This window comes from Piliocolobus tephrosceles, chromosome 16 (genome assembly GCF_002776525.5).
Source record: "Piliocolobus tephrosceles isolate RC106 chromosome 16, ASM277652v3, whole genome shotgun sequence".
Taxonomy (NCBI): domain Eukaryota; kingdom Metazoa; phylum Chordata; class Mammalia; order Primates; family Cercopithecidae; genus Piliocolobus; species Piliocolobus tephrosceles.
The window spans coordinates 47,442,449-47,467,024 of NC_045449.1; the positions used below are offsets into that span (position 1 = coordinate 47,442,449).

At 53.6% G+C, this 24,576-nt stretch overlaps 1 protein-coding gene across 1 annotated transcript; it reads right to left on the reverse strand.

The window, feature by feature from the left end:
• Positions 1-19,773: 19,773 nt before the first annotated feature.
• EPOP (elongin BC and polycomb repressive complex 2 associated protein) lies at positions 19,774-22,312 on the reverse strand. The gene has a single exon (XM_023203937.3). The coding sequence runs from the start codon at positions 21,839-21,841 to the stop codon at positions 20,702-20,704; it is 1,140 nt and encodes a 379-aa protein (XP_023059705.1). The 5' UTR covers positions 21,842-22,312; the 3' UTR covers positions 19,774-20,701.
• Between the last annotated feature and the right edge of the window lie 2,264 nt (positions 22,313-24,576).

Consider the following 24,576-nt stretch of genomic DNA (forward strand, 5'->3'; position numbering starts at 1 on the left):
CAGAGTCTTGCTCTGTCGCCCAGGCTGGAGTGCAGTGGCGCGATCTCGACTCACTGCAAGCTCTGCCTCCCGGGTTCACGCCATTCTCCTGCCTCAGCCTCCTGTGTAGCTGGGACTCAGGCGCCCACCACCACGCCCAGCTAATTTTTTGTATTTTTAGTAGAGACAAGGTTTCACCATGTTAGCCAGGATGGTCTCGATCTCCTAACCTCGTGATCCGCCCGTCTCAGCCTCCCAAAGTGCTGGGATTACAGGTGTGAGCCCCCGCGCCCGGCCAATTTTTGTATTTTTTTTTTTTTTTTTTTTTTTGAGACGGAGTCTTGCTCTGTCGCCCGGCCTGGAGTGCAGTGGCCGGATCTCAGCTCACGGCAAGCTCCGCCTCCCGGGTTTATGCCATTCTCCTGCCTCAGCCTCCTGAGTAGCTGAAACTACAGACGCCCGCCACCTCGCCCGGCTAGTTTTTTGTATTTTTTTTTTTTTAGTAGAGACGGGGTTTCACCGTGTTAGCCAGGATGGTCTCGATCTCCTGACCTTGTGATCCGCCCGTCTCAGCCTCCCAAAGTGCTGGGATTACAGGCTTGAGCCACCGCGCCCGGCCAATTTTTGTATTTTTAATAGAGATGGGGTTTTGCCATGTTGCCCAGACTGGACTCAAACTCCTGGCCTCAGGTGATCCACCTGCCCCAGCTTCCCAAAATGCTGGGATTACAGGCATGGGCCACCGTGCCCAGCCATGTGTCTTTTGACTTTAAAGGAGCAGCTTGCAAATCATATTCAAAGCAGTATGCATATGAGATGTAAATTGCATCAGAAATGAGCATCTGGTATTTTTGAGTCAATAGCTCAGGCACTTTTGGGCGAGCCCTCCCCAGCTTTCTCCCAGGGTTGCCTGGGATCAGGATCCCTTGCAAGACCTATTAACTAAATTTGAGATGTAGCACGTGCCTCTGCCAAACCCAGCTCTGGATAGAAAGGGGAGTGCTGCTGACCATGTCAAGGTGGGTCCTTTATTCTCGCATTTGTCTGACAAATACTTGTAAAGCACTGCTGAGTGTAAGGTGCTCAGGTAGATGCAGTAGACAAGCAGGAAAGTCATTATTTCTAACTTCCAGAAACATACCCTCTACTTGGGGAAATAAATAAATACAGTAAAGACTCCAGTATTGTCTAGAGTCTAGACCAGGCTTTCTCAACCTCAGTGCTATTGATATTTGGAGTTGGGTAATTCTTTGTTGAAGGGGGTTTTCTGGAGCATCGTAAGATACTTAGCAGCATCCCTGAGCTCTACCCGTTAGATGCCATTAGCAACTACCGAGTTGTGACAACCAAAAATGTTCCCGGACATTGCCAAATGTGGGGAGGGAGGGCAAAATCTCCCCATTTAAGAACCGCTGCTCAAGATCCTAAGGCTATGAGCTTTTCAGGTGAGTCAACAGACCCAGCAGGCTGAGGACTTGCCTTCAAGGATGCACGTTGTTCCATATTTTTGTATTTTAACCACTATGGAAGGTTCTCCTCTCAAATTTATCATATAATTCTTTTCCTTGAAGCCCAGACCTGCCTCCCAACCCCAGCATGTGCTATAATTCAGTCCAGGCTCTGGAGATTCTTGAGGACCAATCAATGTCGCCCCCAAATGGAATGGCCCCAGCCTGCAGAGCCCGTCGGGTCTGCAGTCTGCTCTTTCCGCTCTTCAGCGTCTCTCTACCTCCTCTTTCCTTGTCATCCAGTTGGCCCTGTGGGACTGCCGGTTATATTCCTATCTCTGCTGGCCCCCTTTCCCTTTGATTGGCAGATTCCAGGAGTTAAGGAACTCAGTTTTGCAGATCAGTGTTTTTCTAACTGTGCCCCGCCAAGCACTGGGAATCCCCGGGGCGCTCTCAGAAGCCCCCGTGGGATGTGGTGGGGTAGGAGGAGGAGGAGGAGCTTCCGGGAGGCTGGAGGAGTGGACCCGGCAGGTCGCCCTGCCCCCGCCCTCAGTGGCCCCACAGCGGCTTGGCTGTTCTTGGTTTTCTTTCTCTCTGCTTCTGCATGATATCCTTTGGGCAAAAAGTCCCAAGTGTACAAAAAGTCCCGAAAGGCGTTCGCAAACCACTAACCTAGATGGAGGGAATTATGAGGAGCAGAGGGCCCCCTCTTATAAAACGCCTGCACTTCAGTGCAGGGTTTGGCGGTGTCGGCTGTTTGGAGGCCCTTTAAGCTTCCCAACTTCTTGTCACTGGGGTGGATGGTGGGGTGCCGGCAGGAGGGCACCCCTTTACCTAGCGGCTCATTGCTCTATGGACGTGGGCAGAGAATGAACAGGATTGGGAGACTGACCTCTCGGTTTCCACATCAGACCACAAGGCACAAACCCCAGGACCTGAAGATCCCTAACACTGCCTCCCCTCCGGCCTCCAAATAGCAGAACAGAGAGTAATCGCACTGCAGTGGCAGTGGAAGGAACTGAAGCTAGACGCCGGGAAGAACTTCCCAACTTGGCACCTGGGGGAGGAGCAGCTGGGAGCAAATGTGGAACTGTCTGGGGTAGGAGGAGGTCCCATTTGCAGACTGAGGGATAATCACATACACGCTCCCACTGACACCCCCTTCCTCTGCTCCTGCCCCAGCCAGGACTGACCCCAGAAATTCTGCACGGATAAACCTCCAGGCCCTGAAACTCAGCAAGGGGTGGGGAGAGTGCGACCTGGGGCCACACTCCCTCTGTTGCTAAGAAGCCCTTTCTGGGTGGGCGCGGAGGCTCATACCTGTAATCCCAGCACTTTGAGAGGGCCAGGCTGGCGGATCACTTGAGGTCAGGAGTTCAAGACCAGCCTGAACAACATGGTGAAACCCCATCTCTACTATATATATATACACACACACACACACACACAAAAATTAGCCAGCCTATGGCACGCCTGTAATCCCAGCTACTCGGGAGGCTGAGGCACAAGAATTGCTTGAACCCAGGAGGCAGAGGTTGCATTGAGCCAAGATTGCGCCACTACACTCCAGCCTGGGTGACAGAGCGAGACTCCATCTCAAAAACAAACAAAAAAAAGAATCCCTTTCTGTCTGACCCCCCACCAGACTGCAGCAGAATTGTGTGGGGAGCTTGTTCCCGAAGGACCTGGGGGATGGAGCTGGCTCTCCCTTCTCCCTCCGACCTCCAGGCCCCACTGAGCCCTCTGGACACAAGCACAATCAGGCATTTCATGCCTGGCAAGGGTCAGAATGAAAGGCCTGTGTCTGTCTGCTCCCCCCTCCTCCCTTTCTCCATCTTCAGATGATTCCATCTGCCCTTGGGCCAGAGTCTCATCTTTCTCCCTCCTTTCCCCCTCCTGCCCGCTGAGTTATTTACAAATATCTGGGAACAGAAGGGATTTCTTCAGTGCTCTATAGTGCCTGCCACTGACTCAGGTCTCTAACATGCTGGGGGGCGGCGAGGGTAAAGATGCTCATGGTCCTCCCCTGTCACCCACAGGAACCCAAAGAGCTCAATACCCTGGGTGCGGTGGCTCACGCCTGTAATTCCAGTAATTTGGGAGGCTAAGGTGGGAGGATCACCTGAGGTCAGGAGTTCAAGACCAGCCTAGCCAACATAATGAAACCCGTCTACAAAAATTAGCCAGGCATGGTGGTTCGCGCTTGTAATCCCAGCTACTTGGGATGCTGAGGCAGGAGAATCACTTGAACTTGGGAAGTGGAGGTTGCAGTGAGCTGAGATAGCACCACTGCACTCCAGCCTGGGCAACAGAGTGAGACTCCATCTAAAAAAAAAAAAAAGAGCTTGGCCTCCGGGCACGGTATAATCCCAGCACTTTGGGAGGCCGAGGCGGGCAAATCACTTGAGATCAGGAGTTTGAGACCACTCTGGCCAAGATGGTGAAACCCTGTCTCTACTAAAAATACAAAAATTAGCTGGGCATGGTGGTAGGTGCCTGTAATCCCAGCTACTTGGGAGGTTGAGGCAGAGAATTGCTTGAACCTGGGAGGTGAAGGTAGCAGTGAGCTGAGATGGCACCACTGCACTCCAGCCTGGGCGACAAAGGAGATGCTGTCTCAAAAAAAAAAAAAAAAAAAAGGGCTCAATGGCTCCCCAAGGTCACATTGTGGCAGCCCATTTTCTCTTTCCCACTCTGTTCTCCTACATGGTTTGTCCCGGGTACAGGGTGAACCAGGAAGAGGATGAGTTACCGCCACTTCCCCATGGAGTCAAAGGGCTTCTTCCTCCTGGAAAATCCCCGGACACGGAAGTGACTAAGACCTAGTGGAGCTGCTGAACCTAAAAAGTAAGTTCAAATTCGGGGCCCATCCTTCCGATAGCCATGTGGCCCAAGGAAGGGAAGCTGTCTGTGCAGCTGGGGGCTGATCTCCAGCATGTTCTCCCCAAGCCCACCTCCTGCCACCCCACCCCAATGCTGAAGCCCAGACAAGCAGCCAGGAACTGGCGTCACCATCCCCAGTCCCGCAGACACTCGTCCCACCGCCACCACCCGTGAGCAACCATTCCGGGGCCTGACATTCTGTCAGCTTCACACCACCTCCCGGAGCCCCAGCCAGAAGCACTTCCTGGATAAAATATTAAACATGCAAATCTGAGACAGAGCCTTAACGAGCGACAGACTGCACGACCACAGCCTGGCAAACGAGACGCACGACGTCCGGGGGTGGGGGGGTGAGAGGTATATATAGATATAGACTTTGGATCTATCTGTGCAACGTGTGTGTAAGGCAGAGAACAGCAGGGATGGAAAAGTACCGCAGCAGCCTCCAGCTGGGGTGGCCTGAGGTGGCGGCAGGAGGCTGGCCGGGAGGGAGGGTCGGGAGGAGCCCCAGAGCCAGGCTCAGAGTAGGGGATGACAAAAGTCCTTTGTGCTTGGATTCTGTGCAGGGGGGGCCAGATACGCTGGGCAGGGCAATGGGCATTGGTTTTGGAGAAGGAAGTTGGTTAGAGGCAAGATCTCTGGGTGGAAGAAAAGAAGAGGAGACAGAGGAGTGGCATAGACCTGTGTGGCAGGAGAGGGGGTGTCCAGAGGGAGAACACCTCCATTCACATGGGGCAGGGGGAGGGGGGTCTCTTGTCACCACACTGGCCCAGGTGTCATGGAGCTGACGTGGAATTGGGTCAGTAAAGTTCCTGCCTTGATTCAGGTCAGCATGAATTTGATGACGGTGCTTCTCAAACTTGAACATGTGCCGGGATCCTCTAGGATCTTGTTGACAAATGTAGATTCTGATTAGGGAGGCCTGGAGTGGGGCCTAAGAGTCTGCATTGCTAGCAAGTCTCAGGTGATGCCAGTGCTGCTGGCCTCCCGGCCCCCATCAAGTGGTGAGGGACTACAAGGAACTAGAGCAACACAGAGCTCCCTTTGGCTCAGGCGAACACAGGACCAACAAGAGTCCAGAGTGGGCTCAGAGGCTAAGCCCAAAGGCGCCCGGCCTAAGGGGAGGTCCACAGTGCTGATCAAGATGGTGTCTGTCCACAGTATCCAGCCTGCCATGGAATTAGAGCTATAGGACACCTAACTTGGCCCAAACCAACATAGAAGCCAGCCCAGAGTGTCAGGGAGCCTGTAGCAGCCCACACTGGGAAAAGGCTCACAGGGCCTGGAGTGACATGGAGGCCAGGGGGGTGGGACTGATTGATAGGGCGCCCATGTTGCTTCAGGGAATCACAGAGCCTATAGGGATTAAACTGAAGTGGTGCCTGTTTTGGTCCAGAGTGACATGGAACCCACAGTGGCCATAGGGGTCTGGACTGACTTGGAACTCAGAAAGGACTAACAGAGGTGATGGCCACATTGGCTCAGGGTGACATAGAGCTCATCAGGACTTGGACCAACTGGACCAACCAGGCACCCATCATAGAGCCCCAGACATGACAGGGGGCTCTCCGTGCAAGCTCCAGGTTGCAGAACACAAGAAGGGAGGGGCCGGAGGAGGCTGGGAGAGGGGAGGAGCAGGCGCCAGGGAGCAAGGCTGCTCTGCGGCTGCTGTGAGCCTGCCTGCCGTGGGCTGAGTGCTACTTGGCTGGGCCCCAGAAAGGAGGTGCTGCTGCTGCAAGGCTCAGATGGAGGAGGAAGTGGAAAGCTGGAGGCAGGGTGGGCGCAAGGCTGGGGTGGGGAGAGCACGTCCTCCCCCAAAGAGGCTTGGCATGGGGGCTGGCCCACTGCCCTATCTGGATCCTGGCATTTACACTCCCCACTCCCATTACACAGGGGCGGTGCAGTGGGTTATGGGGCTGGGACTTATGGACCTCAGATCAAGGAGCATTCAGCACTGGGGGAACAGACAAATCGATGTCTCTCTGACTGCAGCACTCAGGGTCCAGAGGAGGAAGGATTCTCCCTTCTGGCACTGGAGGTCCTTTTGATGCAGCCAGGTCCCTAGGCAGAGTGCCCTGGCTCTATTGTGTCCTTGTCCAGAGGAATGCAGAAAACAACGCAGGCTGCCCCTTCCCGCATCCCTGGCAAGATATAGAAATAGGTGCCCACACCTTCGTTTTAACCAAACCCAGCCCTCCCTCCCACTTCTGGTCGGATGCCTCTCAGTCCTTGTCCCTATCAAGGGGAGAAGCCCCTCAGAGGCTACCTGCAGCTTCTCTTTATGCCAAGGTTAATGTAGAGGAGGAAGCTAATTTTTTGTATTTTTAGTAGAGACAGGGTTTCACTGTGTTAGCCAGGATGGTCTCGATCTCCTGACCTTGTGATCCACCTACCTTGGTTTCCCAAAGTGCTGGAATTATAGGCATGAGCCACCGCGCCCGGCCTTTTTTTTTTCTTTTTTTTAAAAGAGACATGATGTCCCTATGTTGCCCAGGCTGGAGTGCAGTGGTTATTCACAAGCTGGAGCGCAGCCGTTATTCACAGGTGCTATCATTGTGCACTTCAGTCACAAACTCCTGGGCTCAAGTGATCCTCCTGCCTCAGTCTCCTGAGTACTTGGGATTACAGGTGTGTGCCACCTTGCCCAGCTTTTTTTTTTTTTTTTTCTTTTTCTTTGGATTGCTAAGAAATATTGCTACAGCAGGTCTCGTGGTACCAGGCAGGAAAGATGCCAGCCTTTTTTCCAATGAAGAAAAGACATTTTTTATGACCAAAATCCCAGACACCTGTTTCATGCAGCAGCTGGTCCCCCACTTAACTAGCCCCAGGCCAGGACACCAACACCTCCCCCTCTCTATATGCCTCCCCACCCCATATGCCTGGTCCCTGTGTGATAAGATTCTCCCCTACTTTCTCTTCTTTGTCCCCCTTCCACCAGGGCAGGTGTTGGGAAGGGGCTAAGGGGCTCCCAGGTGCAAGGGTACCTTTCCCAGCCCCCTCCCCCTCCCTCTCCTGCACTCCTACCATCACTCCCCATCCAGCCTGGTACTGCTGAAGAATCCATGCCTAACTCCACTCCGGCCCACACATCTCCAGGCTGACCCAGTTTCTGTTTCAAGGTAGGGGGAACACATGTTACACACTCCTAGACACAGAGCTATGCAGAGCCAAGAGATGCACACGCATGCATGTGGGATAGACAAATGCAGGGGATGGCACACTCGAGGCCGGTGCACACACATGCATATCCAGACACTCCTTTGCGACTCATGAACAAACCCGAGGATCACCCCCAGCAGACACACACACAGAGCTCCCTGTTCACAGGGCCACACAGACACACATGGACAGATATACAGGCCCTTATAAGCCATAGGCGTGATTACCACAGGGGTTCCCTACTTTCTATCCAGCTCCTGCTCCCAGGTCCCCACCCTCTGGGCCACAAAAACAGCAAAGGCAGCCCTGCTGCCACACTGCCACGGCCATGGGATCAAGGATCACCGCATCCCTGGGAGTGGATCCCCAATCTCCCCCTTCCCTCCATAAGCTCCTGCCTTATGGAACTGCGGCGCTTATTTCCCTGAGACAGGTCTCTCTGTGGGAGGGATCAAGGGTGGAGGACACTTCACTTCCCTACTTCCCTTCTGGTTTTTTTGTTTGTTTTGAGACTGTCACCCAGGCTAGATTGGAGTGGAGTGATCTCAGTTCGCTACAACCTCCACTTCCCGGGTTCAAGTAATTCTCCTGCCTCAGCCTTCCGCGTAGCTGGGACTACAGGCGCCTGCCACCACACCTGGCTAATTTTTGTATTTTAGTAGAGGCAGGGTTTCGCCATGTTGGCCAGGCTGGTCTCGAACTCCTGACCTCAGGTGATCCACCCACCTCGGCCTCTCAAAGTGGTGGAATTACAGGCATGAGCCACTGCACCCAGCCTTTTATTCTTTCACCTTTTTTTTTTTGAGATAAGGTCTCACTCTGTCACCCAGGCTGCAGTGCAGTGGTGTGATCATAGCTCACTGCAGTCTCAAATTCCTGGGCTAAAGTGATCCTCTTGTCTCAGCCTCCTGAGTAGCTGGGACAATAGGCACATGCCACTGTGCCTGGCTAATTTTTTAATATATTTATTTCTTTACTTTTAATTTTGGAGACAGGGTCTCTCTCTGTCTCTCAGGGTGGAGTGTAGTGGCATAATCACAGCTCACTGAAGCCCTGACCTCCCAGGCTCAAGCAATCCTCTCACCTCAGACTCCCGAGCATCTAGGACTACAGGTATGCATCACCACACCCGGCTAATTCTTTATTTTTAATTTTTTGTAGATGGGGGACTCACTATGTTGCCCAGGCTGGTCTCGAACTCCTGGCCTTAAGCAATCCTCCCTTCTTGGCCTCCCAGAATGCTAGGATTATAGGTGTGAGCCACCACACCCAGCCCCTCTTCTTCTTCTTCTTTTGCTTTTTTTTTTGTTTTGTTTTGTTTTTTGAGACGGAGTCTTGCCCTGTCATCCAGGCTAGAGGATAATGGCATAATCTCGGCTCACTGCAATCTCCACCTCTTGGGTTCAAGCGATTCTCCTGCCTCAGCCTCCCGAATAGCTGGGACTACAGGCACCTGCCACCACGCCCAGCTAATTTTTGTATTTTTAGTAGAGACGGAGTTTCACCATGTTGGCCAGGCTGGTCTCGAACTCCGGACCTCAAGTGACCCACTCGCCTCAACCTCCCAAAATGCTGGGATTACAGGCATGAGCCACCGTGCCCGGCCTGTCTCCAGGCTCTTGTGTCAGGTGTGTGTGCATGTGTGTTCATGTGTATGCGTGTGCATAGGAGCAGGAGGCTGAGCCTGTTTGGGAACACGCTTGTCCCTCCCTGTCCACCTGAGATCTGGGGCCCAGCGCCTGCCCTCCACAGAGGCCTTCCTCTCTTCTTTCTAGTGTCCCCAACCCCTCCCTCTCTCCTAACACACTATAATCATGCTGGATCCTGGGTTCGTTCTAGAGCCTTCCTCATCTCTGCCCTTCCTCATCCAAGTTCCTCAAAAGAGATGCATGAGCTGGATCTGCTTCTTTCCCTCCCGTTTCATCCCCACTCCCCACTGGCTCCCTAGGCTCTCTAGAGTCACTGGTGACCTCCCACTTGCCAAGGCCAGTGGACCTTCCTCATCCTGTATCTGATCTTTTTTTTTTTTTTTTTTTTAAAGACAGGGTCTCACTCTGCCACCCAGGCTGGAGTACAGTGGTGCAATCACAGCTCACTTCAACCTCCACCTCCCCCGGCTCAAGTGATCCTCCCACCTTGGCCTCTTGAGTAGCTGGGACTATGGCTGCTCCACCACACCGGTTAATTTTTTTTTTTTTTTTTTTTGAGACGGAGTCTCGCTCTGTTGCCCAGGCTGGAGTGCAGTGGCCGGATCTCAGCTCACGGCAAGCTCCGCCTCCCGGGTTTACGCCATTCTCCTGCCTCAGCCTCCCGAGTAGCTGGGACTACAGGCGCCCGCCACCTTGCCCGGCTAGTTTTTTTGTATTTTTAGTAGAGACGGGGTTTCACCGTGTAGACCAGGATGGTCTCGATCTCCTGACCTCGTGATCCACCCGTCTCGGCCTCCCAAAGTGCTGGGATTACAGGCTTGAGCCACCGCGCCCGGCAATTTTTGTATTTTTAGTAGAGACGGGGTTTCACCATGTTGCCCAGACTGGTCTCAACCTCCTGACCTCAAGTGATCCACCCACCTCAGCCTCCCAAAGTGCTGGGATTGCAGGCATGAGCCACTGTGCATGGCCTTATCCCATCTTTGTGTGACATTCCACCCTGTTTTCCTCCTTTCTTGATACTCTTCTCCTTTGGTTCTTGGATGAGTTAGAGTAAATTGTGTTTGTTAGGCCAATATTATTATGTTTAATTTTCCATTGTATTAATTAGGCTAATTATTTTTTCATTAGTTAGGTTAATTCTCTGTATTATTTGGGCTATGCTAAACTGTTTAACTTAGGCTAAGTTGTATCAGTTAGGCTAAACTCCTAGAACAAAGAGATCCAAAAAAAGATGATGGCTTGAAGAATGTAAAATTTGCTTCTTTCCTGTGTTGCAGGTGAACATTCCAGGTCAGCAGGCAGCTCTCACGGCCATTGGGGACCAGGTTCCTTCCATGTGCTGCTGTGCTGCCCCCTAGGGCCCTGCCAGTGACTCAGGACGGAAGCTGAGTGACCGCCATGCCAGGTTCCAGCCAGCAGGAAGGGCAAGGGAGTGTGGGGCGGGCAGGCCCAGGGTCTTAAAGGCCAGGCTGGGAGACGCACACACCCCTTCCCCTTTGCAGCCCAGTGGTCGGAATGAAATCACATAGTCGTACCTGAGTGCAAAGGGGCTGGGAAATGTGCCTACCCAGGCAGCACGGGGAGCGTAGATTTGGTTGGACAATGAGCAGGGGTCACCAGAGCCCCCAGAGCCTCCCCCTCTCTCCCTCTTCTCTCCCCTCTCTCTCCCCACTCTCTCCCTGGCCATTCCTCCCCAGCCCCCGCCATTTTGGTTTTTTTTTGTTTTTGAGACAGAACCTCCCTCTTTTGCCTGCCACAGGCTGGAGTGCAGTGGCATGATCTTGGCTCACTGCTTCCTTGACCTCCTGGGCTCCAGTGAGCCTTCCACCTCAGCCTCTCCAAGAGCTGGGACAACAGGCACGAACCACCACGCCCAGCTAATTTTTTTTTTTTTTTTTTAATTTTTAGTAGAGACAAAATCTGACTATGTTGACCAAACTGGTCTTAAACTCCTGAGCTCAAGTGATCCGCCCTCTTTGCCCTCCCAAAGTGCTAAGATTACAGGCATGAGCCGCCGTGGCACTTGGCCCCCCTTCATAAATGTCCCCCAGGACTCTGTTCTTGGCCCTTTTCTCACCTCACACAGAAGCCCTGGCCATTCCCATCCAATCCTGTCTGATGCCCTAAAGCCTCCCTACCTCCAGCCCAGGACTGTCTCAGCCACAAACCCACACAGGCACCAGGGCCAAATCTGGGACTCAAGCCACACTCCTCCTCTGCCTCACCCCACATCCAATCTGTCACTAAAGCTGGTGAGTATACCTTGTAAAGTCCCCCCCCTCACCGAGACTGTCCTCTCCTTCTCCCTGCTGACCCCGAATGGATTCTCACAGCCTCCACCCCTGCCACCCTGTCTCTGCCCTCCCCCAAGCACTCCACGTCAGCCTCCCATGAATCATGAAATGAGAGTATTCACCCTGCCTGGTCCTGAGCCCTCTTTTCTTCTGTCACAGTCTAATTGGGTCACCCTTCAGGGGCTCCCTCTTGTCTTCAGGATCAACTCCTTACCTGAACATGTAAGACCTTTTGTGATCTGACCTTGGTCTGCTTCATCTCTTGTCACATGTACCCTGTGCTCCAGCCACTCAAACCTTGGCACTTTTGTATGTGCTCTGCCCCAGTGCTTCTGGGTCTTCACTTCAGGGATTCCTATATCCTTTAAGACTCAATTCAGAGAGCTCCTTCTCTGAGAAGTCCCCCTCTGACGCCCTGGTGCTCTTCCCCCATGCTCCACTGTTCCCTCAACCCCACCAGTCTCCACCTCTACGCCTGCCTTGTCCTGCTTGCTCACTTACCTCTCTCTCCTGCTAGGTGGTGAGCTTTGGGAGAGCAATATGAGGTTTTAGTCATTTCTCATCTCCAGTCCTTAGCCCATTGTTGGAGACAGTTAACACTTAATGCTTGAGAAATGTTAGCTCTGGCTGGGTGGGGTGGCTCACGCCTGTGATCCCAGCACTTTGGGAGGCCGAGGCGGGTGGATCACGAAGTCAGGAGACTGAGACCATCCTGGCTAACATGGTGAAACCCCGTCTCTACCGAAAATACAAAAAATTAGCCGGGCGTGGTGGTGGGCGCCTGTAGTCCCAGCTACTTGGGAGGCTGAGGCAGGAGAATGACGTGAACCGGGGAGGCGGAGCTCGCAGTGAGCCAAGATTGCGCCACTGCACTCCAGCCTGGGCAACAGAGCGAGACTCCATCTCAAAAAAAAAGAGAGAAATGTTAGCTCCTTTCTCTTCTCCTTTAAAACTGTGACACAAAGGCGGGGCACAGAACCTCACGCCTATAATCCCAGCACTTTGAGAGGCCAAAGCAGGTGGATCACTGGAGGTCAGGAGTTCGAGACCAGCCTGGTCAACATGGCAAAACACCGTCTCTACTAAAAATACAAAAATTAGCCAGGCTTGGTGGCTCACACCTGTAATTCCAGCTACTTGGGAGGCTGAGGCAGGAGAATAGCACGAACCCGGGAGGCAGAATTTGCAATGAGCTGAGATCACGCTACTGCACTCCAGCCTGCGCAACAGAGCGAGACTCCGTCTCAAACAAACAAACAACAAAAACTGTAACACACAGCTTTATACATAAAACTAAAATCTGGAAACAGCCCAAACATCCACATATACATTGCAGAATATTCATTCAATCAAATACTATACATGGTAATAAAATGAGTTAACTACAGCTTCATGCAACAGCATGAATCCCATATGCATAATGTTGAACAAAAGAAGCCACACCCAAAAACGTACCTTCCATTCTTACGAGGGTCAAAAACAAGCCGAATGGATGTTCGGTGACAGAGGCCGGCATGGTCATCTCCGGCTCGGGAGATTAACTAGGAGCAGGCCCCACACAGCCTCCCAAAGGCTAGAAGTGTTGCTTATCTAGGTCTGGGTGATGATCACACAGGTAATGTACATGTGTAATGATCATCGAGCTGAAATTTTGGTGCATTTTAGAGTAGGTAACTTCACCTCTATTTGTTTAAGTGCTATGATTTTGTAATAAATCATCATGGAAGCTGGGTACAGTGGCTCATGCCTATAATCCCAGCACTTTGGGAGGCTGAGTCAGGAGGATCCCTTGAGATCAGAAGTTCAAGATCAGCCTGAGCAACATAATGAGACCCCCATCTCTACAAAAAATAAACAGAGCTCATGCCTGTAATCCCAGCACTTTGGGAGGCTGAGGCGGGAGGATCACTTGAGGTCAAGAGTTCTAGACCAGTCTGGCCAACATGGCAAAACCCTGTCTCTACTAAAAAAATAGGAAAAAAAAAAAAAAAAAAGCCGGGCATGATGGTGCACGCCTATAGTCCCAGCTTCTCAGGAGGCTGAGGCAGGAGACTCGCCTGAGCCTGGGAGGTGGAGGTTGCAGTGAGCCAAGATTGTGCCACTGCATTCCAGCCTGGGTGACAGAGCAAGAGTCCATCTCAAAAAAATAATAATAATAATAATGGCCGGGCACGGTGGCTCACACCTGTAATCCCAGCTCTTTGGGAGGCTGAGGCTGGTCGATCACAAGGTCAGGAGTTCGAGACCAGCCTGGCTAACAGGGTTAAACCTCGCCTCCTCTAAAAATACAAAAATTAGCCAGGCATGGTGGCAGGCACCTGTAATCCCAGCTACTCAGGAGGCTGAGGCAGGAGAATTGCTTGAACTCAGGAGACAGAGGTTGCAATGAGCCAAGATCGCGCCACTGTACTCAGCCTGGGTGACAGAGTCAGAGCCTGTTTCAAAAAAAAAAAAATCATGGTTGGCAAGTCTACGTCTGAGAGGCACTTTCTCTTACAGAGTCCCCTAATTTTAGGTGATGACACTGAGACCCAGAGAGGGTAAAACACTCAACACTCAGCTCGAGTCGCTCAGCACATCTGTGGAGAGTCCACACCCTAAGGATGGGACTGCATGTCCTGCTTTCCCCATACCACTCTAGGGACCTTGGGGGCAGGCTCTGTGTCTTTGTGTCTCTGGAACAGAGTTCTGGGACCTCTATATATTGATGGGGGCTACTCCCACCCTATGACCGGTTGCTGCTGGGTGGTGAAACATGGCAGCAGTGTGGTCATTTAGAGCACAAACTCAAAGGACACAAATCTGTAGCTGTATGGGCTTAACCTCTGTGAACCTCAGTTTTCTCATCTGCAAAATGGGGCTAATAGTACCACGGGTGGGCGCAGTGGCTCACGCCTGTAATCCCAGCACATTGGGAGGCCAAGGTGGGTGGATCATTTGAGGTCAGGAGTTCAAGACCAGCCTGGCCAACATAGTGAAACCCCGTCTCTACTAAAAAATACAAAAATTAGCCAGGCATGGTGGCCCACGCCTGTAGTGCCAGCTACTCGGGAGGTTGAGGCACAAGAATCACTTGAACCCAGAAGGTGGAGGTTGCAGTGAGCCAAGATTGCACCACTGCATTCCAGTCTGGGCGACAGAGTGAGACTCTGTCTCCAAAATAAATAAATAAATAAATAAATAAATAAATAAATAAATAAATAAATAAATAAATAAATAAAAGTACCTATCTCATATTGTATCCTGAGGATGACATGAGCAACTAAGCATAATTTAACAAGGCCTGGTTCCAAGGAAATGCCATTATAGTGCTTGTTATGATAACCACTCAGGAGGAAACCCAGTCAGACAGACCAGAGCCACTTTGCTGGTCCACTGGCTGTGTGACCTCAGGCAAGTTAATTAACCTCTCTGAGTCTCATTTCCTCATCTGCTAAACAAATAATACTTATCTATTGTTATGAAAGTAAAATAATGCCTGCGAAACACCTGACACCTGCTTCAGTTCCTTGTGTGCAGAGACCACGTCTTGCACATCAATCCCCCTCAGGCTCTCACTCCATGGCTTGGGAGAACGAATCCCTTCCCCAGCCACCCGTCTCTGGCTTGCTGTCCTCCTTCTGGTGCTAGCGGACAGCAGCATCTAGTGGACAAGCTCTGGAACTGCATGCTGGCCAAGGGCCACTCGCCAAACTGCTGTGCAGTCATTTAAGGCTTTTTAAAAATGCTTTGGACAAGGGTGGAGGGGTCAGGAGGAACGGAGGTGGGGTGAAATGCATTGGACAAGTATTCATTAGGTGCCTGCTGGGTGCAAGGCACTGATTCAGGACCTTAAAAAATGAAGCAAGAGATACAAGATGACTGTAGAAGGACATAAGAAAAATCACAAATAATTATAACTTTGTCATCAATACCCTAACTTTTTGTCTTAGAGAAAATATGAACATAGCATAGGGGAATTTGGCACACTGGACAGTGTCTTCCTAGGAAGTGTTCTTTGTTTTTGTTTTTGAGACAGGGTCTCGTTTTGTCACCCAGGCTGGAGTGCAGTGGAGTGGTCACAGCTCACTGCAGCCTTGATCTCCCTGAAGTGGCTAAGCAATTGTCCCACTTCAGCCTCCAGAGGAGTTGGGACCACAGGTGCACGCCACCACACCCAGCTTGTTTTTTGTTTTTGTTTGTTTTTGGTAGCATCAGGGTCTCCCTATGTTGCCCAGGCTGGCTCAAACTCCTGGGCTCAAATGATTCTCCCTGCCTTGGCCTCCCAAAGTGCTGAGATTACAGACACAAGCCACCTTGCCAGCCTTCTCAGGAAGTTTTTACAATTGCAGGAGTGATTTTTTTGAAGTGGTTGTTACATGTCAATGACTCTCAGTTAAGACCAAGGCAATAAAATGAAAGCTTAGGTCAGGAAGGTTCTGCCTGGGGTTCCCTGACCCAGGTTCTCGATAGAGACAGGGGATCAGGAGTGTCTAGCCCCAAAACTGCACTCGCCCTCCACACTCCACAGTCCCTTCCTACCAGACACAGAAGAGTGAAGAGGGTCTAGAGGTGTCATGGAGCACATCTAACTGGGGGAATAAAAAAAGACATGGGAGAGGTGACATTTTGCTTTAAAGAACGAAGGTAAGGAAAGCAGGGAGGGGTGTGCTGGGCGTGCTGGGGAAGGAAGTGCATTCTAGCCTGGTAGACCAGGTATATCTTCACTGGTATAAAGCGAAGTAATGGGAACCAAGTTGGATGAGGAAGCTGGGGGTGGGGGTGGTGGTTAAGGCCAAATCACAGAGGGCTCCAAATGACAGACCAAGAAGGCTGCATTTAATACAATCAGGGGACCCACGGAGTAAGAAGGTAAATTGATCTGAGGGGATCAGAGAAAAACCAGACATCCAGAAACTATTAATAGTTAGGTGGCTACTGTCATAGTCCAGCCTAGAGATAGGGGACACCGCACCATGATGGAGTGGAGATTACAGACACAAGAGATCCTCGGGAGGGGAGAAGCAGGGGGAGGCTTGGAAATAGATAGCTGTGGGTCAAATGGGAGGACCCCACTGAGAATTCAAGGTGCTGAGTCCAGGGGAAGTAATGGGGAGACAGGCAGAGCTGTAACCAGAACGTGGACTTGACCAGGGAGATTGCTGTGGGCAGGGAGCTGTGGGCAGGGACCAGGAGCTCGGTCTTTGACAGGGGCATATGAGTTGCCATTGTCCCTGTGGAGATGTGGGACCAAGGCTCAGGAGGGGTGCTGGAGGGAGAGGAGGCAGGGACAGTCAGGTGGGAGTCATTTACCCATATAGGTGCAAGCTGATGACCTGGGGGAGGAAAACAGAATCCTGCAGGGAGATGGGGAGGAGGGCAGGCGCCACCGGACTTCGTTGGACTCAGTCTTTTTAAAGCTTGGGGGGGCGGGGGCGCAAAAGGAGGAGGAGATGGAAGAAGACAGAAAGACGCTTGTGAATGTCCAGCAGTGTCACAGGCTGTCCAGGAGAAGTCCAGGAGTGGTGGCGGGGAAGCAACTGTTGAATTTAAGGTTGGGGGCTGTCCTGGCTGACCGTGGCAAAAGCGGTTTCAGGGGCAGAAGTTAGGCTGCAAAAGTCTAAGAGGTGACAGGCAGAGGGGCTAGAGGCAGCTGATGCTTCCGGGAGGAGGGAGGAGACGGTAAGCAGGGCTGGGCTAGGGGGAGGTGAGCCGGGCTTACTCTTGGGATCCTGCCAGACCCTGAAGAGGAGGGCAGAGATCCCGAGGCACACGGAGAGGAGACCCTCTGAGACCCTTTGAGACAGAAGGAAAACATGTGATGCTGTAAGAGCTTAGAGACCCAGACAGAAATAAGACTGTGACAACCACATCCCTGACAAACCAAGGCGGTGGCCACCAGCCCTAGAGGACACGGGACTGGAGGAGGGGAGGGGTAGAAGCAGGGGCTGAGGACACCTGGGAGGGACAGCAGACTTCCTCAGACCCTCTTGGGCTCCAGTGTATTGACATGGGAGAGGGAGTCCCAGATCCCCAGGCGCTCAGAGCCTGGGGAAAGCCAGGGCTTCCCCTTTCTGGCTGCTCCTACTGTGGCCCTCGCTTGGAAGTGCGCTGTTTCCTGTTCCAACCCCAAACACCCAGTACCTGTTTGCTTCCCCCAAAAAGTCTAGGCAAGTTTCTTTATTTTCTGGGACTCAGTTTCTGGGGTGGGCTGAATGGTGGAACCCAGAAAGATGTGTCCAGGTCCTAATCCCCAGCCCCCACTCCCCTAGAGCCTATGAATATGACTTCATTTGGAAAAAGGGTCTCTGTAAACGTAGCTTAATTAAAGATGTCAAGACAAGATCATCCTGGATTGTCTGGTGGGCCCTAAAGCCAATGACAAGTGTCCTCGTGACAGACAGGAGAAGGGAGGGCCATACAGTGGGAGAATGGGAACTCTGCAGCCACAAGCCAAGGAACACCTGGGGCCACAGAAGCTGGAAGGGGCACGGAGGGGGCCCTTCCCGAGAGCCTCCGGAGGGAGTTCAGCCCTGCAATGCCTTAGTTTTGGACCTCTGGCCCCAGTAAATGGAAGAGAAGAAATATCTGGGTTTGTTGTTGTTTTCTGAGGTGGAGTCTCACTCTGTTGCCAGGCTGGAGTGCAGTGGTATGATCTCGGCTCACTGCAACTTCCAACTCCCGAGTTCAAGCGATTCTCCTGCCTCAGCCTCCGGAGTAGCTAGTATTACAGGCATGAGCCACCACGCCCAGCTAATTTTTGTATTTTTAGTAGAGACGGGGTTTCACCATGTTGGCCAGGATGGTCTCGATCTCCTGACCTCGTGATCTGCCCGCCTTGGCCTCCCAAAATGCTGGGATTACAGACGTGAGCCACTGCACCCGGAGGCTTAAATATCTGTCTTTTAAGCCACCAAGTTTGTTGTGATTCGTTATGGCAGCCCTGGGAAACTAATGTAGTTCCCTATTCTGTAAAATAACTAGAATTAAATCTTATTTGGCTAAAAGGCGTGTTTTTTAACTCGCCGTCCCATCCCCTTCCAGGTCGAGTGGTAACCCTTTCACTTGCAGGGTGGAGGTGGGGAGTAAAGTTGGGGGTGGGGGAGTAAGGGTGGGGGCAGGTGGTGCAGGGACGAAAGAAGCTAAATTGACAGCATCTCCTCCTACCCCGAAGAGGAGGAAAGTCCAAAAAGAGTATTTCATGCCCACCAGCCCTTCCTCCTTCACCCTGAGCTCACGCCATCATCCCGTGCCCGGCTCCAGGCAGGCGGGTGGGGCCAACACTGACCCGGAGCACATTACTAAAACCAAAGGGCCTTTGAAAACCAGGGAGTCTGCTTTCCAGACTTCTAACAGCTCCCCTCTTCACGGCGATTCTCTCCCCACCCCTCGTGTCTGCCTTCTTCTTCCCGTTCTCCATTCTTTGGGGGGCAAAATAAGATGGAGACCCCCGAAGCACAGGGTGGAAGGCACTCCCCCACCCCTCCTTCCTCCTCCCACAACACAGCTGGAGGGGGAGGGGAGGTCAGCAGGGTTCACAGAGGCCAGATGTTAAGGAAAAAGAGAGAAGTGCCCACCCCACGCCCACCCACCCCACCCCCACCCTCACCCCCAGGGAAAGAAAAATGAAAGGAGACAGTTTTTAAAACAAACAAAACTTTTATGGTCCAAAACAGTTTTTCTCAAGAATCTGCTCTATGCAAACAGTAACAACTTTTTACAAAGCATTTTCACAGAAAAGGAGACAAGTCCTTCCCCAGCGTGGGAACTGTTCCTCTCTCACCTCATTTTTGGGGGGAAAGAGGGGGCGCTATTCACTAGTGCGGGGCAGAAGGGGCACTGGGTCCCTCAGTTATTCAGCAGATCCAAAAGCCCCAGCTTCCCTTCACACCACAACTTGCCATCTGCCTAAGACCTAACCTCCCCTGACCTCACCTGGGTGGAGGAGAAAACGCTTCCAACCCTCTCTGACTCAAGATCCTCCTAGCTGGAGGGCAGGGCAGAGGGTGTGATCCAGGCCTATCTCACCCCTCCCCTGGAAAACAGAACCTCTGACCTCAAACCTAATCCCCTGGCCCTGCCCCCTTCGGATCCATCAGATCTCTGACAACTCCCGCAATGCCTGAGGCTGGGACAGGTTGCGGGGGAAGCTTTAGGTACCTCAGCGCAGATCCCATCCACACTCAAACTTTGTCCTTTCAAACCCCAGGGCACTCTTGCAGTTAGGCCAAGAGTCCTTTCATTTACCACCTCTGCAAAGTGCAGCTTGTTTTGTTTCCACTCTTTAAGGGGGCTGAGTTTGGGTGTCCAAGAATGGACTCGGGCCTGCCTTCCACCTCCACCCCCTCTCATCCATAAATCGGTGGAGGCCCTCGAAAGGCGACTTGTTTGGTCTGATTTTATTGATTTCTTCCACCTTCTATTACTTTCCCTGGGACAGTGTCTTGCCCCTTCCCCAGGCAAAGTAAGCACTTTTCTGGAGAGGAGGTCCCTCAGCCCTACCCGTCCTACGGAAAGTAAGTTGGGGGAAAGGGCTGATTAATCAAGGTTGGGGGGAATCTTTCTCACCGGCCAGACCTTACACTCGGAAAGCAAACAGGGAAAAAGATGGGAACTCCAAAACTGGACAAAAGGGAAAGGTCGGCGGCTGAGACTGAAGATCTCACCAATTAGGGGTCACCTGCACTTCAGGGGGCCTAGACAGGGGACAGGAAGGGGGTGATCTACCTCTTACCCAAGCTCCCTCACCCATTGAAGGCTCCAACCGTGCTTGGAGCGTTAGGGAAGGCCTGAGGGGAGCAAAGGGTTAAAGGCCTGGACAGTGGGGGTGGGGGATGCCCCCAGGGAGCTGCCAATCACCTCCCCACCCCCACCGCAGCCCCAGCACCCCAGGCTCGCCCACAGACACAGTAACAACCGGTTTGTCCATCACCGAGGTCTCTCTCCTCTCCTTTTTTTGGGGGGGGGCTGTCTTTGAGCGGAAGCCTCCTTTGCTCCCACTGGGGTGCAGGCCCTGCCTCCAACGGTCCGAGATGGAAGGGGGCAGGGATTGGAATCTATGTCATCAGCCTTTTTTGCTTAAGCCTTCTCCCGACTCCAGCCCTGGGTTTCTTTGCAAAGGATGAGGGGGAGGGACTGTCACCCCGAACACTTAGGTGCTTGAATGAAGATCACTGTCATTTAGGTCCCTCTGCCCACAGCTCCTAAAATGTAAAGGAAGGGGACAAATGTGAGAAACGGGGCTCCCTCCTCAAGCCCGCGGTTTGGCCATGGTCCCAACTTTTCCCCTTTGGCAGAAGTCCCACGGTCAGCTTTCATCCATGTTGATCCCCCAGAATTTGAGGCCAGGGGGCTCAGGGACAGCGGGACCCCCCATCTGCCACCTCCACAGCGGGTGGGCGGGCGGGGGCTTAGAGTCTCCCTGGAGGCGAAGCGAGGATGCCGGCTTTAGGTCTCCGTCTTCCCCCACCACCAGGGCCGGGGGGCAGGGGAAGCAGTTGAGGAGGCTGAAGGTGCTCGTGGTGGGGAGCGTCGGTGCAGGGCGGCGGGGCTGCGCGGTGCGCGCAGGGGGCGCCGGCCGCCGGCGTTTCTTGGCGGCTCCCCGAGCCGACCCTTTCGCAGGCGGCCGCTCTGGCCCCCGGCGCAAACTCGGGGTATCCAAGGCGAAGCCCTTCGCGTAACACCAAAGTTTCGACCGGCGGATCAGACGATCGAAATGTTCCTGGCGGAGATCTCCAGGTGCGGCCGGAGCCGGGCTGGCCGTCGAGGGGCTGGCCGCTGGAGCCTCGGGGGCGGCCGGCTGGGGGTTTCCATCGACTTCGGCAGGCTGGCCAGGCAGGAATGGCCCCGGCGCCGCCCCGGGACCCGCGGGATCGGTGGAGAGGCCCGCAGGTGGCGACGGAGGCTGGGAACTGGGCTCTTGAGGCGGGCTGGCGGCTGGGCCACGCTGAGGCTCGAGACCCGGGGCCGGGCGAGGCGGGGCCGAGGCGAAGCCGGTCGTAGATTCCCGAGGGCGCGGGGGCGCAGGGCAGCGGTCCGGAGGTGCACAGGAGCGAACGCCAAAGTGCGGGAAACCGCCTCCGCCCTCTTCCTCTTCTCCGCGGCGGGGGCACGCTGCGACGTCCGCATCCGCGCTGGACGCGGTGTTAGGAACGCCGGGCCGCCCGGTCGGTGCCCAGAGGTGCTTCAGGCCATCCGGGGCCCAGCCGCCAGGGCGCAGGGGGGCGTGAGGGCCCCGCAGCACGGGAGACCGCGCCGTCAGCTCCCCAGGCCCCGGGCCCAGAGAGGACGCCCGGGGCTTGGCAAGGGCGCAGAAGGCGAGGGCACGCAGGCACAGCGGAGAGAATTCCTGGGTCCCCCGACACGGCTTCCGGGGCGTGGGAGAGCAGGGCGACCCTCGCGGGGACGCCGGCACTGCCAGGCGGGGTGCGGGACACAGGGTCTCCATGGAGCAGCCTGAGGGGTGCCCACTGAGGGGGTCCAGGTCCCAGCGGCGGGATGCCCTGGCTACCCGAAGAGCCCACGGGAGAGGGGAACATCGCCCCCCGTCGACGGGGAGGTCTCTGCTCACGGGCGCCCCCGGCCCGCTACCCAGGGCCGCAGAGCTTGGGCTCCCTCTTCGCTCTCCTCACGCGGCCCTCCCGGCAGCCGGACTCCTGGGTCCCTGTGAGTCCCGGCGGGGTCGGCCGCCCTTCTACCGCCGCGTCCCCTTCGCAGCCCGGGCGGGAGACCCTCTCGAGTCGCCCGAAGCGCAGAGGCAGGGGAAACAAAGCGGCCTGCGGCCGCGGGAGGCGGGAAGGACCCCGGGCCCGGCACCCGGTGCCCGGGCCCAGGCGGCGGGGAGGGCGCCTTCCGCCCGCTCGGTTTCTTTCTTCCCCGCTGGCTCCCGGAGACCGCGTTATAGAGAACTGCCCCCTCGCTGCCCCAATACCAGCGCCGGGGCCGCGAGCCCGCCGCTGATTGGGCCGCACCGTCCGTGACGTTAGCCCGGACCCCACCCCTCCGGCGGCGCCGCCCCCGTCCCCATTCCGCACACAGACACACACACGTGGACCCGGCGCGGCGGCGGCTGGGAGGGAGCGCGGGAGGGAGCGTGCGCGGGTGGGATCGCGAGGGGCCAGATGCGCCGCCGCACGTGGCCCAGTGGCGTCCTGGGATTTCGTCGTTGGAAAGCAACTCGTTTTTTCCCGAGCAGTCTGGGTTTTGCATCTGTAAAATGGGACGGTTCATATCTGCCCTCTTGGGACTAAAAGAGCTATGTGAATCAACGTAGATGAGTATCAGAAATAATGTTTAGGGGAAAGATGAAATGAGGCAATGGTTGTTTACAAGCTTTGCACAGCAGGGATTCTAGCGGGCCGTGAATGGCCCTTAAAACAGTACGTGGCACACAGCAGGCTCAAAAAATGCTGTAATGTATAAGTAGTTAACTCAGTAGTTATATGCAAGACGAACAAAGAAAAAAATACATTTGGAAGGGTGGGAGTGTTATTACACCCATGGAAGCCGATAAATACGCTGTCTCAGTACCTATTTCCGTTTCTCTGATGCAGTATCTAAATACTCCGCCTCAACTAAATTCAGAGTGCTGGCTCTGCAACCCCTGACCCCCAGTCCCAGGATGCTCCCCTCTGAGGCTTGATCTGCCAAACAGGTTGAAGAGGCCAGAGGAGGGCATGCACAGACCCTCACTCTCATATCCCCCAAGGAAAATAAAGAAAAAGTGAATTTCCAGTACAAATTCTGCAGCACACACGCCCACCCTGTTCTATCCCCTTAACCTTCTTTAGTTTCTGCATAGCTTACTGTTACATAAAAGTCTGTAAATGGATTTATTCTTTAGTGTCTGTCTCCCATTAGTCTAGAAATGAGTTGATGAAAACTTCATCTTGATTGGTGGTGCATCCCCACTGCCTAGAACAGTGGCCAAGATATAATAGGTGGTCAATCAATATGTGTGAATGAATGAATGAATGAGCAAGTGAGTGAATAAATGATTCCCTGAGATATTTCTCTCTTGATTAAAAATCAGGTTATTGGGATACTGCCATTTCCTATCTGTGGAAATATAGAGATTGGTATGATGGCTTGGGGTAAAGGTATGGAAGAATGCTGGGGGCAGCTCCAGATAGAAAAATCTTATTCTGAGGCCAGGACAAGAGAGAGTTTCAGAAAGGGGACAAATGATGCAGCTTGCCTCCGGACCCTTCTAGAGGTGACAACAGAGGTGTAGTTTCCCTATGCGTCATCAAATAACATCTGGAAGGACAGGGGTAAGGAGGGCTGCCTCCCCCACCTGCAGAGTCCAGAGGTAACGTCCCTAGGTGGGGCGAGGGTTTGAGGAAGGAGGAGGTGTGGTGTTCCATTGCCCAAAACACTCACCCTCTAACATCTCCTGCAGAAGAGCTCTCCAGGGCAGTTGTCATGAGGGGGGATCCTGGGGTCCTGCCAAGTCATGAAGCTGAGCTGGGTCTAGACTCCAAGGCTCATAATTGCTCGAAAAGCCCACCTCTACACACACGCACACACACACACATACACAAGAAAAGTTCTGGAAGGATGATCTTCATGGCTGTCTCTTCTGCAGGACAGTGCTGAGGACTCATCCCAAACAGCAGTTCCTACTTGCACTCCTGTGCCTAGCACAGTGTTGACACAAGGAGAGAATGCCCGAGAAAATGATCAGTATGAATAAATGAGTGAATATTACATAACAGTGCAGATCAATGGCCTCTTCTTTCTCTGCCTCCAAAAGCTGCCAGCTCCCCCTTCCGAACCATGTGAGTTTGGGGGCTTTATTGAGGGGTCATTACAATTGTGAGTCCTTCTCTCTGCCTCCACTTTCCCTACTTCCCCTTGCCCTCATCAGGCACCCCAGAATATGGACCCAGGGATGGAATCACTCTACAAACGGTAGAATAGTGTGAGTGCCTCTCCAGCTGAAAGGACCAGCTGAAAGGAGATCATCAAACCACCCTTGATGGCCTGGATGGGGCAGGGTGGCGCCGTGCAACCCTGGGCAGGTCATCTAGACACTCAATGTGCTTATCGGTGAAAAGGAGACAACAGTGGCTTCCTCACATTGTTGGGAGGGTTGAAACATGATGTGAGCAGTCACCAGAACTCACGTTGGCAGGCCCAGCTGCTGCAATTACCATTGCCTCCAGTAGAGGACTCTCGACC

Coding starts and splice junctions, on each gene's coding strand:
- EPOP (XM_023203937.3), bottom strand. CDS start 21,841: ATGGAGACCCTGTGTCCCGCACCCCGCCTGGCAGTGCCGGCGTCCCCG.